Source organism: Geotrypetes seraphini, chromosome 6, assembly GCF_902459505.1.
Source record: "Geotrypetes seraphini chromosome 6, aGeoSer1.1, whole genome shotgun sequence".
NCBI classification, from domain to species: Eukaryota; Metazoa; Chordata; class Amphibia; order Gymnophiona; family Dermophiidae; genus Geotrypetes; species Geotrypetes seraphini.
Genome location: NC_047089.1, coordinates 160,116,310 through 160,131,533, shown reverse-complemented (window position 1 = coordinate 160,131,533; position 15,224 = coordinate 160,116,310). Strand labels below are relative to the sequence as shown.

At 44.8% G+C, this 15,224-nt stretch overlaps 1 protein-coding gene across 12 annotated transcripts in view; it reads left to right on the top strand.

Moving 5' to 3' along the window:
• The first annotated feature begins 1,107 nt into the window (after positions 1 to 1,107).
• The window catches only part of MCF2L (MCF.2 cell line derived transforming sequence like), a 419,732-nt gene continuing 405,615 nt past the window's right edge, over positions 1,108 to 15,224 (top strand). For 6 of the 12 annotated variants that reach the window (XM_033948043.1, XM_033948050.1, XM_033948041.1 and 3 more), the window contains exons 1-2: positions 1,244 to 1,626; positions 8,626 to 8,807. In XM_033948043.1, the coding sequence (XP_033803934.1) occupies positions 8,651 to 8,807 (157 nt within the window). In that variant the 5' untranslated portion in view covers positions 1,244 to 1,626; positions 8,626 to 8,650. The other 6 variants (XM_033948048.1, XM_033948047.1, XM_033948040.1 and 3 more) reach the window with 5 other exon arrangements.

Below are 15,224 nucleotides of genomic sequence, written 5' to 3'. Positions count from 1 at the left end.
TGACAGACCTCGATGACATTTTAGCGCTGACGGATCCTAATACTTTTCCCTCCCTATGCTGAGACGGATCCGTCAGCGCTAAATTGTCATCCAGTTCTGTCAGAGCCAGAAACGAACTACAAGTGGCACGGACCTCAGATTTTTAAGGACGTGCAGTTTTAGATCCACGAGTTCCGTCAGGTCTGCGTTTTACCCCTTTCCGTAAAATAGAGAATGACATGGGGGCAAATTTTTCCCCATCCCCGTGGGAACTCATTTTCCCATCCCTGCCCCATTCCTGCATGCTCTGTCCTCATCTGCACAAGCCTCAAGCACTTTAAAATCAAAAATGTTCAAGGCTTGTGCGGTTAAGGCAGAGCTTATAGGAATGGGAGCAGTGACAGTGACAAAACTCGCTGGTACGAGACGGGGACAAATTTGTCCCCGTGTCATTCTCTAGTGCAGGGGTAGGGAACTCCGGTTCTCGAGAGCCGTATTCTAGTGGGGTTTTCAGGATTTCCCCAATGAATATGCATGAGATCTATTTGCATGCACTGCTTTCAATGCATATTCATTAGGGAAATCCTGAAAACCCGGCTCTGGAGGACCGGAGTTCCCTACCCCTGCTCTAGTGTCTACTAGAAAGCTGGGATCTTTTCCAGATAAGCCCAGCCAAAAAGTTAACCCTCATCATAGTTTTAGCTAACACCATGCTAAGTTAATACTTGGGGAAAGTGATATACAAAGGGGGGCTCCGCCCCCCCTTGAACCTCCCCCGAGTCATTATTCAAATCATGTGAATAATTTCCTCGGAGGGCTTCAATAGTTTAATAATTTATAAGGTGGCGAGGCTTAAGTTTTCGCCCATGCACTTTTTGCATTAGTGGGGGGGACTTATCTGGAAAAGACCCGAAAGCTGCACACCAAGCTCTTTATCTGTGGTAGCTGGTTTTCTCTAGCACCTGTTGCACTTCACCTTTGCAATACAGAGTGCATCCAAAGAAGCTGAAGTGGACGGAAGCAGATGTAATAGAGATGGTATAAAAGCTAGACCGAAACAGAATAAAGCTTTACCTGCGCTGCAGTGCGCATGCCCGAACAGGAGACGTGTCCCTAGCCAGTGCAGTGCAGTCGGAAAGCCTGCAGGTGGCGCTGTCTGGACTCTTCCCTCGCTTACACGTCGCTTCTGCGCTAGGCACCTTGCTCCTCCTCCCATCTTTCAAGCCCCGCCCCTCCGCTGGGACTCCTTAGGTGAGCTGGAAAGGGAGCGCTAAGGAAATCGGGAGTGGGAAACGCGTTGCATCACGCATGCAGAGTTCGTGGAGGGAAAGTGCCGTTATGTCTTTCCGCGCCTGAGCAGCTGCTAAAGTGCGAAAAAAGTGAAACGCTGAAGGCGGTTGAAGACGTAGCGTTTGCGTAATAGTTATTAATCGAGGTACACTGCTGCTTTCCCTTCTCAGCAACAGGTGCAGAGCAGACCGGTAGCTTTCCCAGGTCGTCTTCCTCTTTCTCTCCGATTGCTCCTTGATTCTGAATGTTATAATTTAGCAAAGGTTTGGACAGGACGAGATCTAGAGTGAAAAGGCTGAAGGTAAAACCAAAAACTTTCGGCACAGCACTAATAGTGATTTGAGATGGCGCATCAAGGTAGGTGTTTATAGTTCGTGCCTTAGAAAGCTTATGGAAAACTTTTGATTATATTCAGGTTATTGGACTTATCACATTTCTTTAGCTGTGTGTGCTTTTCTATTTTAATTCTGCTTGCTTATAAATGACTTGTTTCAGAGTGCGCTATTCCCTTCTTATTTTTCCTTTATATACACTTCTGATAATGTAAATATTGTAATTACAATATTAGATTCACTAACCTGGAGATCTGTGGCCGATCCGTGGGCGATTGGAGGCAGGCCGACCAATTCACCAACCATCTTCATGCAAATGGTGGTGATCGGAGGCATGCCCCCCCCCATCTGACGACACGGATCGCTAGGTAGCGATCACGATGCATGCGCAGACCATCTACTTTGCCTGTAGATGGTCTGTGCATGTGTTTGCTGTCTGGTTGGTTTTTTTTTTTTTTAAACTTTTTTTTACTGGCCCCGACTCTCCTGCTCTTTGCCGCCCTTCCCTGCAGTGCGAACCCGTGGTTTTAACTCGTGGATTTAAAGTGGGTTAAAACCACGGGCTGGTTCTTTAGGGGAAGGGAGGCAGAGCAGGAGAGTATAGGGGTGGCATGAAGGCAGGAGAATCGGGGCTGGGAAAATAACCAACCTGAATTCATGAACAATCTACTTATTCCATATAATCAAACTAGGACGTTAAGGTCCACAGCTCACAACCTTCTTACTATTCCCTCGCTGAAATTTATCAGTACAGTGGTGCCTCGCATAACAAACGCCTCGCACAACGAACGCTGCACACAACGAACTTCATGTCTTGATTCACACAACGAACTTCGTTTCACACAACGAACTTCACACAACGAACTTCGTTTCACACAACGAACTTCGTTTCACACAACGAAGTCGCCCGAGCTGCCGATGTATTGCATCCTTCCGCGCAGGCACTGCAGGCAGTCGTTAGTCACTGCGCTTAACTGCCCTCTCTCACTGTATACAGTCGTCCTTTTAAGATAAACTCAATATTTTTTATATATCATGGCTTCTAAAAAAAGCAGGAAGGTGATTTCTGTTGAAATGAAATGGGAAATAATTAGAAGGAGTGAATGTGGGGTAAAACAGTGTGACCTCGTCAAAGAGTTTGGCCTCAGCAAGACCACCATTTTCACCATTTTGACAAATTTATCTTTTTTTATGTCATCTTAGCATATTTTATGCTGCAGAACGAATTATTTTTTTTAACATGTATTGTTATGGGAAAACGCGTTTCACATAACGAACTTTTCGCATAACAAACTTGCTCCTGGAACGAATTAAGTTCGTTGTGTGAGGCACCACTGTATAATGAGAGCTACCATTTTCTCCATTAGTGCTCCCTCTCTTTGGTACAGTATCCCAAATCACTTACGCGCAATAACTAGTCTTGCCAATTTTAAGGCAAAGTTTAAAGACATTTTTATTCCTCAATGCATTTGTAATCTAACTGCCCTTTTAAGGGCAACTTAGATACAGGAAAGATTTTTTTACCTTCAGTTTCCCTTCCTTTTGTTCTTTTCCCTGAATGTTCCTTTTCTTTCTATCAATTGTAGTTTTAACCCCTCTTCCCTTTTGTTCCCGTATGTTAATGTCCATAAAAATTTGTCATTTCCCCCGATTTGTCCTTGTTTATATTGTAAATTATTTGGTGTAGGGTCTTGGCATTTTTGTACACCGCCTAGAAGGCTTGATTAGGCGGTATAAGAAATTTTAATTAAACTTGAAACTTGATAAATTCAGAGTCGGCGGCATGAAGGCAGAGTCGGGGCTGAGCAGGGCAGCATGAACAGGAGAATTGGGGCAGAGAGCAGGGTTTTTGCACAAGCGACTGGTCCTCAGCAATCGCTTGTTTTTGGATCGGCCAGCCCAGTTGGTGTGCCTGAATTTTGGGAGCTTTCCTACTTTGCATGCTGTTTCCCCTCATTTGCATGCACGGATCGGAATCAGATCGGCGCAGAGGTTAGTGAATCGGTTCGGAAGAAAATCGGTTTACTTAGTGAATCGAGCCCCTATTATTTGGCACTGTACACATAGTTATAGCTCTCCTAATCCTCCCCCCCCCTCCTTTTATTTATTTTCTTAATTAATTTGTTTTCAGTTTCAGCTGAGGTTTGGTGATTTGTTCACTCATCCAGTAAAAAACCATTGACCAGGGTGTCTATGTTCCAATTTCTTGTTCTGTTCTTTTCACATGGCATAGTTTCAGAATCTGGTGGATTTTAAATGATTCCAACTCACAGTGATTTATATATTAGTTAATATTTTATTTTTTAAAAACCAGTTTGTGAGCATCAGAATATTAGAATGCAGTACGATTCTATGCTTCTTTTTGCATCACATGGGTGCACGGGAGAGATGGAAAAAAATGTATGTGAGATAAGGTGCACACCCAACATAGTAGAATGGGAAAATGAATTTAGGGGTTAATGATGGGCTGCACTAGAATCCAGACTGTGTAATCTCTCTTCTTAATGAAAACCTTGAGTGCCTGTTTATAGTGTTGTTGTTGTTTTTTCTTTATCTTTTTTTTTCTAGCTGAGGGTTCTAATGAATTCTCCTTTCAACAGGCATTGAGTTGCAGGGTGTGAGCTCTGAATGGAAACTTTCTTCTTGGTCCAGTGTTTCAGACTGAGAACCTGTTTCATAGGGGTCACACTGACATAAGAGTCACTGCTAGAGCAGGAGAATTTAATGCCGTGCAAGATAAATTCAAATAAATCTTTACAAAACTGTACAGAGTTTCATATAAATAAATACGATTTTAAGAGACACAAGTTGATTTTTAACATTGCCTCTAGATTCTTATGCTAGCACAGCCTGGAACGAAGGTAGCCCCACAGTAAAATACCGTAGATGTATTCTTTTAGTACATTCCTCTGTTTGACATTGTGGGAGAAGCTGGAACCATTATTATGTGTTTAGAATACAGTCAAACCTTGGTTTGCAAGTAACTTGGTTTGCAAGTGTTTTGCAAGACAAGCAAAACATTTGATTTAAATTTTAACTTGATACACAAGCAATGTCTTGCAATACAAGTACATACAGTATAAACACATCACAACTGAGCCGATGGTTCTTCTCTCTCTGACGCTGCAGGAGTGTATTGACTGTTCTAAATAAGCGAGGTCTTACAATGCAAGTACGTATAGTATTTTGTATTAAAGATTTGGGTTGTGGAACGAATCGTCTGAGTTTCCATTATTTCCTATGGCGAAATTCACTTTGATATACGAGTGCTTTGGATTACAAGCATGCTTCCGGAACAAATTATGCTCGCAAACCAAGGTTTTACTGTATTAGAATTTGGAGTGCAATTGGAAAACAAGAAAAGTTGTTTAATTTGTAGCTGTGCATTTTCCCCCGGATTCTTTAAATGGCAACTAAATTTGCACGTACATATTTGGTCACACGGCCAAACTGCGCATACAACTTGTTTAATAAGCCAATCAGCCCCAATAATTAGCTTCTAACAGGTAATTATTGGAACTAATTGGTACTAATTAGAATTTATGCAAAGTGGTATAAAAAGGGTAGGAGGCACCCAGGGTGGTGGTGCCCCCTGTGCCCCCCTCTCTGCCCCCCCCCGCTCCTTTTGCACACCTTCTCCTCCCCCCATGCCACACTCGCATCCTCACTTTCCCCCGTACCTCTTTAAATCTTTGCCAGCATGAGCAACTTCTCTGGCTGCTGCTCGCGTAGGCTTTCCCTCTGATGTCACTGCCTGGCCCCATGACCAGGAAGTGATTTCAAAGGGGAGCCAGGCCGGCACGAGCAGCAGGCCGGAGACGCTGCTCACGCTGGCGAAGATTTCAAAAGGTACAGGAGAGGGTGCAATAGGAGCATGGCTTGGGGGGGGGGAATACAGAGCTGCCGGTGCCCCTCCCCGAAGATGGCTCCTGGAGTGGTCCATCCCCGCCCACTTGCTATGTGCCACTGTATATGTGCACCACTTTATTTTATTTTAGGTAGAGTGTTTATATACTGCCTATCAAAATTAAGCAGTTTTTAATTAGGTACTTAAGCATTATCCTTGTTTGTCCTAATGGGCTCACAATCTATCTAAAGTACCAGGGTGATTAATTATTTATTTTAAACATTCATATGCTGCAGACCAAAAATCTATTCGGGTTACAAAAACAAACACCTAGACATAGGTGAACAAACATATTCAGAAATTAAAATACTAACATACAATTTCTTAAACTTCCCCAAAATACACAGTCACACAATTAAAAACAAAAAGATCAAATTCTTCAAAACATATAGATAATATAACAATAATGTCAAATTCTAATAAAGTCAAAACCCATCACAGACTTAAAGAAAGACGTAAGCCTTTAAACATTTACGGTAAAGTAAAATTGAAGCATATTCTATAAAGTGTGAATAAATTCTAATGTGTGGATTTGAAGAGGGGGCCTGGGTGGGCCGTGAGCATTCCTATAAATTACACTCACTTTTATAGATTGCAGTAGAATGCTGACTATTCAGACTAACCTTGGCAGAGAGCAGTCCGTATAATTGAAAATCTGGGTGATTGAACATTGAATTATTATTTTTCTTTTGTTTTTAATAATTGTTTAAAATAATACCATCAGCGCACCTCCCCCCCCTCATCAAGAAAAGGCAGCATTCCCCCTCCCTCCCCGAACAGATACCACCATCCCCCTCCCGGACCCAGAGGAAAGACCCCAGGCCTACCTTGTTTCCCGAGTGGTCTAGCGGCACACTGGGGCAGGAGCGATTTCCACTCGCTCCTGCTCTTTCAGCGACAATAATAGCTTCCAAGACTTCCAGGGGCAGTCTCGTCAGGCTATGAGTAGCCTTGCGAGACTGCCGCTGGAAGTCTCTGCAACTATTAACATCGCTGAAAGAGCATGGGCAGGAGCGAGTGCTAGACCACCAGGGAAACAAGGTAGGCCTGGGGTCCTTCCTCTGGGTCCGGGAGGGTGGTTGATGATATCTGGGTGTGTATTTAAACCAGACCTGTTATATAGTAGTAAGCCAACAGAAACCCTAATGATTGTCATTGCTACCCACTTTTCCCAGCTGCTCTTGATCCAGTTTGGGATATTTTTGACTGCCTATGCTGCTCAGGCATGGCTGTCACCATCCTGTATCTTTTTCTTCACCTGCTTTGCTAAGAGTAGCTTAAGGACATAAAGCATTGCCATCAAGCCCAATATTCTGTTTCCAGCGATGGCCAGTCCATTTCCAAGTACCTGGCAAAATCCCAAGAGCTTCTAGCTGTTAGACAAGCTGGACTATTTGCAGGATATTTATTGCTCCTCCTCCTTTTCTACTTAGCTGGAAGATGTAGCCAACTAGAGAAACCAAAACTGTCCAAAATATCTTTTGACCAAAACAGAAATTGGGGCTGAAAACCTGGGCCGAAACCAAAACCAAAAACTCAAGTTCAATTTTGTGACTAAGAATCAGTGAGGGCTACTAGGGATTGTTAGAGTTTACAGTTGGCATCTCTCTGGTAAACCCACAGTATCCATGCCAGAATACAATAATTTAAATCATGAAAGACTGTATTTTACCTTCAAGCAAAATTGCCTCCACACCCATGGACTACAGCTAATGAAAACAAACTAAAAACCATGGTGCTTTGACAGTGGCTGGTTTTGCACTATACTGAGCATGACGGCTGATGTCATAACTCCTCAAAAAGGATAAAACTTGTATTGAAGAACCTTGCACTGGAACTACGGCAAATTGTAATCTGTAAACTGTATACTATGGTATATTGGTATTAGATCCCTAGTATGTGTCAAATTAGGATAAATCCAGTTCAAATCGTAACTTGTTAACTGTATATTATGTATGTTTAACCTGTAACCTGTTCTGAGCTCTTTGGGGAAAGCAATAAAGAAAAGGAATTAGGGAGGCTACCGTCCCATATTTACAGACTTAAATTCCTGCTAAAATATTGTATCCAAAAAGCTCTGGAATAAGAGGTCATAGATGAAGTTAAGAGGTGAAAGGCTCAGGAGTAATCTAAGGAAATACCGTATTTTTCGCTCCATAAGACACATTTTTTTTCCACCCAAAAGTGGGTGGAAGATCAGTGGCGTACCTAGGGGGGGGCGGTCCGCTCTGGTAGCGGCATCAGCGCCCCCCCCCCCCCCCACCTCCGTGACAGCACTCAGCCGCTGAGTGCCGTCACCGTTACAGCCCAGGAATTTTCTGGACCGCCATTCCCCCCCCCCCCGCACCCCCTTGGTATGCCACTGTGGAAGATTAAGGGCTTCTTTTATGAAGCTGCTTTAGCGGTTTTAGCGCACGCAACTTTTTAGCGTGCTAAACCCACACTACGTGGCTAGAACTAACGCCAGCTCAATGCTGGCATTAGCGTCTAGCGCGGCTGGCAGTTTAGTGCGCATTATTACGTGCGTTAAACTGCTAACGCGGCTTCGTACTAAGTTTCTGCTTCCTGCCTCTTTTATCACTCCTGCACCTAGGAGAGGTTTGAGTGGGAAGCCTGTCCATATGATCATTTTACACTTGAAAACTCCCTTAAATATTCTTTTTTTTGCTCCATGTATTTCTTTCTTTTTTTGAAATAGTTTATTTTTTTTTTTTAAATATCTTTATTAATTTTAAAGCCAAAAATAAGTGGAACATATTTTTACAGACATTTTACACTTTAACAACACTTAAATTCTGATTTTGCTACATTATTTGTTTTCCTATTTGTTATTGGAAAATCAATAAAAATATTTGAAATCGGATTATATTTATGACAAATACATATATCAACCTCCCCCTTTTTACATACCCAACAATTGCACTCTAAATAAAAAGAACTCCCCACCTTCCCTAGATCAAAGGGCAAAATCAACAATCGCTCCTTGCAGAATTCTGTCAATGGCTCCCAAACATCCATAAATTTCTTATAATGTCCCTGATGTATGGCCATCATATATTTCTACATGCTTGTATGATTTGGAAAAGTAGATTGATTATTTAGCTCTTTGTTTTACAGTGAGGGCAGTTTGAGTTGCAAGTTCATGTCTGAGTGCTGTAAGCTCCTGCGGTGCCGAGGCATTAGAGGCAGCTGCTGTTTGGCTACACAGAGCAATGCAGAGGAGGAAGAAGAAGAACCAGACCAGCGGATTGTTATCTCTGATGTCATGCAGCTTGTCCTGAAGCAGCCAAGTGACCCAGGTGAGGTTATCTACTGAACTTTTCAAGCTGGACATAGTCTAGGTCCTTACTGTTTCTGGCTAGCTACAGGGTTAGATTTAAAAGGATAACATACAGAGCGGAATCTACAAAAACAGCAGTCACTGGTTTTTATCTTCTTTTCTTAAAGAAAAGCCATAAAAGATTTTGCTAGAAGACAGCACCTTTAAGGGTATGCACAACGTAATGTACCATCTTTGTGTCTAAGAGAAGATGTGAGTTGGTGTCGCAGAATTAGGACAGGCATGAGTCACGAACAAATTGGCAATGCAAAGTAAGATGATGTGGAAACCAAAAACAGACAGTAAATCCACTCATCACTGAGATGCACAACACTAAAAGCACCGATTTAATTATGGACCTTAACAAAATTGCTTTTATATATATTTTTTTCAATTTTCTATACCGTTCTCCCAAGGGAGCTCAGAATGGTTTAAATGAATTTATTCAGATCCTCAAGCATTTTTCCCTGTCTGTCCCGGTGGGCTCACAATCTGTCTAATGTATCCTGGGGCATTGGAGGGTCACAAGGAGCAGTGTGGGTTTGCACCCACAACCTCAGGGTTCCGAGGTCGTAGCTTTAAACCACTGTGCCACTCTAGAAATCAAAATGTAGTAAAAGTGAGCCAAGTATACAGCAATCAAGCTATTGTGACATCACTGATGAGGCTGGCTCATAGGCATTGGTGGAAAGAGGCATTATGATGTCACAATACCAGCTCTATCGGAGGTTGAAACTTTTCACACTATGTATTCAGTTTTCTATACTGTTCTCCCAGGGGAGCTCAGAACAGGTTTTACATGAATTTATTCAGGTACTCAAACATTTTTCCTTGTCTGTCCTGATGGACTCGCAATCTGTCTATTGTACCTGAGGCAATGGGGGGGATTAAGGGCTAGATTCACTAAGCAAACTGATCGTGTGCCGATTGGTTTGCGACCCCTTTGCAACCCGATTTCCCTCCGACCTGATTCACTAACCTGGTGGCCGATCATCCTCCGATCCCGATCCGTGCATGCAAATGAGGAGAAACAGCACGCAAAGCAGGAAGGACGCGATTCACTACACTTTTTTTCTGGCACACCGACTGGCTGGCCGATCAAAAAAAACAAGCGACTGGTGAGGATCAGGCAGGTTAGTGAATCGGGCCGTAAGTGACTTGCCCAAGGTCACAAGGAGCAGTATGGGTTTGAACCCAAAACCCCAGAGTGCTGTGGCTGTAGCTTTAACCACTGCACCACACTCTTCCCCCTTCATGTAAAGTAAAGATATTGGCCCCAGCAGGAAAAACAAATTTTTATCATTTTTGGGGTCTAGATGCCAACCACAAAGTATTTATTTGCTTCTGCTACTTGTTTCTATAATACCAGTTGATATAGGTAACATTGTGCAGATACAGATGGGAGAGTCCCTGCCCTGTGGAGATTATAGTCTAGTTAGCAGTCTATATGTTGTCAGTAGCTGATGTGCATTTTCACTTGTTTAATTTTTCCCGACTCGATGAAATGGTGTCTTCTTCTACTAGGACTTTATCTCTGTGAACTCCTTTGCTTTATTTCAAAAAAATTGAAAGGCATAGTGTTCCATCCAGTTCCTTAATGACCTGAATGTGGCCCTGGGCTCATGGTTGTAAGTTGGTAGAATCGTTGATCATTTGTCACTGGGATTGTTTTTCATCACCTTTAAAGCCTTATTAAAATTTCCTTAATCTCCTTTTATGAAAACTGCAGTTGAAGTTGGAAAAGCTATGTAAAGTGCCTCATTGAAGGGGATTAGCAGGGGGTTTGCCACCCTCATTGCCTTACATCTTGTAAGCAGCAGATCTGAAAGAGCAGCTTTGTCCGTAAATCTGATTTTTCTGCCTCAAGGCAAGTTAACAGATAACCTGTGATTGTCCTCTGTGCTTTTGAAGTTTGTGGTCTTCAACACCCAGGATATAAAGTGATTGGTTATTATTTTTTCTTAAAAACCCTTCAACTTTATCTCTTGGAGCCAGGGACTTTTTAAACTGTTGTCATTAATAGATTTGTCTTGAGTGTTCCCCATTTTAAAATCCTGATATCTGATCCAAGCCCTTATCATAAACCTGCTGCAGGCTTTACAGTGTAACTTCTTGGCATGTCCTCTAGTCCAGTGTTCTTCAACCACCGGTCCATGGACCAGTGCCGGTCCACAGAAATTTCCTGCCGGTCCACAGGGCCAGCACGTGCATCAGGCCCAAAACGGTGTTCTTCAACCGTCGGTCCATGGTGCGATCGATGCTGCGTTATCTTCGAGCCAGCTCCCTCTTCCTAACTGATTTAGTGCACAAAGTCACGGGCAGTGGCTCCTACGGGCATCTTGCGCCTGAACCGGAAGCCTTCTTTCTGACGTTGCAACGTCAGAGGGAAGGCTTCCAGATGAGGCACGGGACGTGCAAGGTGCAATTAGTACTATTATGGGGGCGGGGTCTGGGGTGGAGATTGGGTAGAGATGGGCGGGGTCTGGCCCATGACTTAGCCCAGTGTTCTTCAACCGCCGGTCCATGGACCGATGCCGGACCACAGAATAATTCTTTTATTTCTGCCGGGTCCATAGGTGTAAAAAGGTTGAAAAACACTGCTCTAGTCTTTGTACTTTTAGAAAAAGCAGGGTTACCAGATGTCCGGGAAACCCCAGACGTGTCCTCTTTTTTTCAGTGGACTGTCTGGGTGCCTGGAGGGATTTCCAAAACTGAGTTTGGGGCCACGTCTGGGAGGGCCTTTGTGCATGCACAGATGTTGACGTGAAGATGTCAAGCACAGAGGCTGTCCAGATGCAGCCCTGAGTTTGGGGAGGACATTTGAAGTTTGTGTGGTGACAGGACTCGGGGCAGTGCTTCTACCCATATGCATTTTATGTACATCTATATATAGGGAATGGAGGGAAGGTGTGGCTCACTGGTAGAGTTGCTACCTCTGCACCCAGAGGTTGTGAAATCAAATGCCAGTGCCCGCCACCTTGAATGATAGTTTTGAATCCCAAAACCATAAAAAGGCAGTATACAAGTCCCCATTCTCAAAATATGTGTAGTCTTTAACAATGTTTCTCAACTCGGTCCTGGAGTACCCCTTTGCCAGTCAGGTTTTCAGGATATCCACATTGAATTTGCATAAATTTGATTTGCATATACTGCCTTCATTATATGCAAACTTTTTCATGCATATTCATTGTGGATATCTTGAAAACCTGACTGGCAAGGGGTGCTCCAGGACCGAGCTGAGAAACACTTCTATATAATATAAACTATAAACTACATACTATTTGTACAAAACATTTTTAATCTCTGGTAGAGTTTGAGATTCTGTTCTCCACAACTGTTCAACCTTCTTTTCCCTGAAAAAAAAACCTAACCCAGAAAAATAATAAAACAAAAAAAATAGAAACCTAACCCATTTTTCAAAGACCTGTCATGAATGCAGACTTCCTGTGGACCTTGTAGTCCTCCACGCATATTCTAGCCATGGCTGATTCTGCTTAGTTAGGTGAATACAGGGCTTGTAACATTGACTGCTGCTCCATATGCTTTCCATTGGGAAGCCCTCTTCCTTAATTCCATTTAAATAAAGGTGCTCTGACAAGCAGGTACCATAGGAGGGGGCTACAACCAAAGCTTTTACATGCTGTAAGATCTTTTGTGATAACTGAACTATGCCAATCCTCCTACCCTCCCACAGAAGATGGTAAAAGAAAAATACCTTGAAATTAAACTTGCATCATCCCATACTCCATCAAAATTATATCTTGTGATTACTAAATGCATAAAAAAATTGTTTAAAAGTGTGTGGTGTGGTGTAGTAAGAGTAGGAGGTTCCTGGGGTAGTGGTACCCCTGCCCCCTCCCCCTCGTGTCTCTTAATCTTCACCAGTACGAGTGGCTTCTGCAAGCATGCACCTCATGCCAGCGTTGAATTTCTGACATCACTTCCGGGTCCCGTGACCTGGAAGTTTATTGCGGGGAACCAGGCTGGCGTGAGCAATAGGCAGAAATTGCTCGCACTAGTGAAGATAATATGGAGGTACAGAGTGGGGGGAAGGATGGCACGAGGGTGGCATGGTGTGGCAGGGCGGCGCGGACAGGTGCCCGGGGTGGTCCACCCCCACCCTTACTACTCTACTGGGGCTAGTCCTTAAACATTACTACATGGATAGTGTTGGTGTTGCAGAATGGCTGAATGCCTAGCCTTTTAAAGTAGGCAGTTTGAAATGTGACTTGATTGGGCATCATTTTTTCAAATGAAGCTGAAACCATTTCACACCATTTTTGACTTTCTGTGTGATCAAGATTTTTTTTGTGGGGGATAGATGGATGTGAGTGCTTGAAAGAGATACAGTTCGTTTATGTTAAGTCTTCAAATAAATGTAGAAAATCTTAATATTTCTACCTAAACCAGCAACGCTCACAGTTTGTGAGTAAAAGTTGTACCATCCTTGAGGGATAGAAGATGGGAAATTGCAGATCCCTCGCTGTTTGGGTCAAAGCTTCATGCCAGAAATCCATTTTTCAGTAGATGAACACTCTCAGGATTTTTCTAATGGTAAAAATATAAAACTGACTTCCATAGCAAAGCAGCAGATGAATCCAGACTAGTGGGTATAGCTCACATCGACCAGCAGGTGGAGATAGAGAACTGATTAACAGTTGGCCTTAAAGCCTGGTGTTCTTTCTGTTGATTCAGTTTTGCTCTATCTCCCAGCAGGGACTGAGCTAGCCCTCTAGCTCTTGGATTCTGATACTGACGGAGATATGGGTGTTCGGTGGACTTCCTCTGTTGAGACTCTGTCTCTTCAGTAGGATAGGGGTGCCTGGCTGAGTGGTGCCGGCTTTAGGAGTTACACCTGGGCCCCCCCAGGTCCCTACTCCACCCTCCCCTCCGGGTGATTGAGGGTTTTTGTTTGTCCTGCAGGAGTCTTCTTTCTTTCTCCATTCCAGTAAAAAAAAAAAAAAGACTCGACTTCCTGTTTCTGGCTGAGCTTGGCCATCTGTGCTTTGCTGGCAGTACACTTACCAGCTGTGTCCTGGCGTCTCGGATCGCGGGAGCAGAGGGGTGAGTGTTTTCCCTGCCTCGGGGCTTGGGTGTCGCGGGCCCGACTGTAGGGGCGGTTGGGGGCGGAGTCGGGAGTCGGCGGCGTTTGCCGCGTGTAAAAAAAAAAAAAAAAAAAAAGCAGCCGCGCTGAAAACGCGGCATGGCAACGGAGGCCGGTCAGAGGTGTTCGCGCTGTGGAGCGCGCAGGACACCGTCGGGCCTTTGCTCGGCCGAGTGTGAGCTGGCTCTGGCTGAAGGGGCTTTGTTGCAGGCGTGTGAAATAGCGATTTCCCGGGTCGCAGAGGCACGGGGCACTTCCCCGGCTCGCAAAGGTGAGTCAGAGCGGCGAGGCTCTTCCGGAGCAGGGGGAAGTTCAGCGGAGGTGGGGGAGGCGGGAGCAATGGCGGAAGTCGCGGCCCCGCTCCCCGGCCCGGAGCAGGGAGTTTCGGCGGCCCTTCAGTGGGGTTCTTTTTCGCCGGAATTTGTAATGTTGATGCACAGGGCATTTTTGTTACAGGGGGCGCAGTCCGCCCCGCCGGTGCCAGTGATCAAGGTGTCCCTTCCGGTGCCCTCAACGTCGGCGGTGGTGCCTGAGGAGACAGGCAAACCTGCTGAGGGCACGGTGGGGTCGCCAGCAAGGGCGCTGGGCGCAAAGAAGCGCAGGCTCGTGGCTGTGGAGGCCGAGGATACTCTGCCTAGATCCCCTTTGTCTCTTCCAGACTCGTTGGAGGAGGGGGAGGTCCTGGATTGGGATGCAGGGGATCCCCCGGGTCAAGAAGGGGATGACCCGGCCGCGCTTAGGTTATTTCATAGGGAAGAATTGTCTTCCTTGATATCAAAGGCTTTACAGGGGCTGAATATTTCTCAGGCTGATACGGTCGTAGCAGGTAATCCCCTGATGGCGGGCACACGGAGACCTCCGAAGTCTTTTCCGGTGCATGAAGCCATGCAGGAGCTGATCTCGGCGCAATGGGATACGCCGGAAGCCAGTTTAAGGGTGGCAAAGGCCATGCGGCTTTTGTATCCGGTTGACCCGGCTGAACTGGATAAGTTTAGATTGCCCCGGGTGGATGCTTTGGTGGCCGCGGTAACCAAACGGACTACCTTACCGGTGGAGGGGGGAGTGACGTTGAAGGATGCGCAGGATAGGAAGATTGAATCTTCCTTAAAGATGTCCTTTGAGGTCGCGGCACTGACCTTACAGGCCGCCATATGCAGTTCTTATGCGGCACGAGCTTGTCTGCAGTGGTCGCAAGTGGTGTCAGATAATTTAACGGAGTCTGGTGGTCCTGTCCATGCGGAGCTGGCAGATTTGGAGTCCGGCTTGGCTTATTTGGCAGACTCTTTATATGAT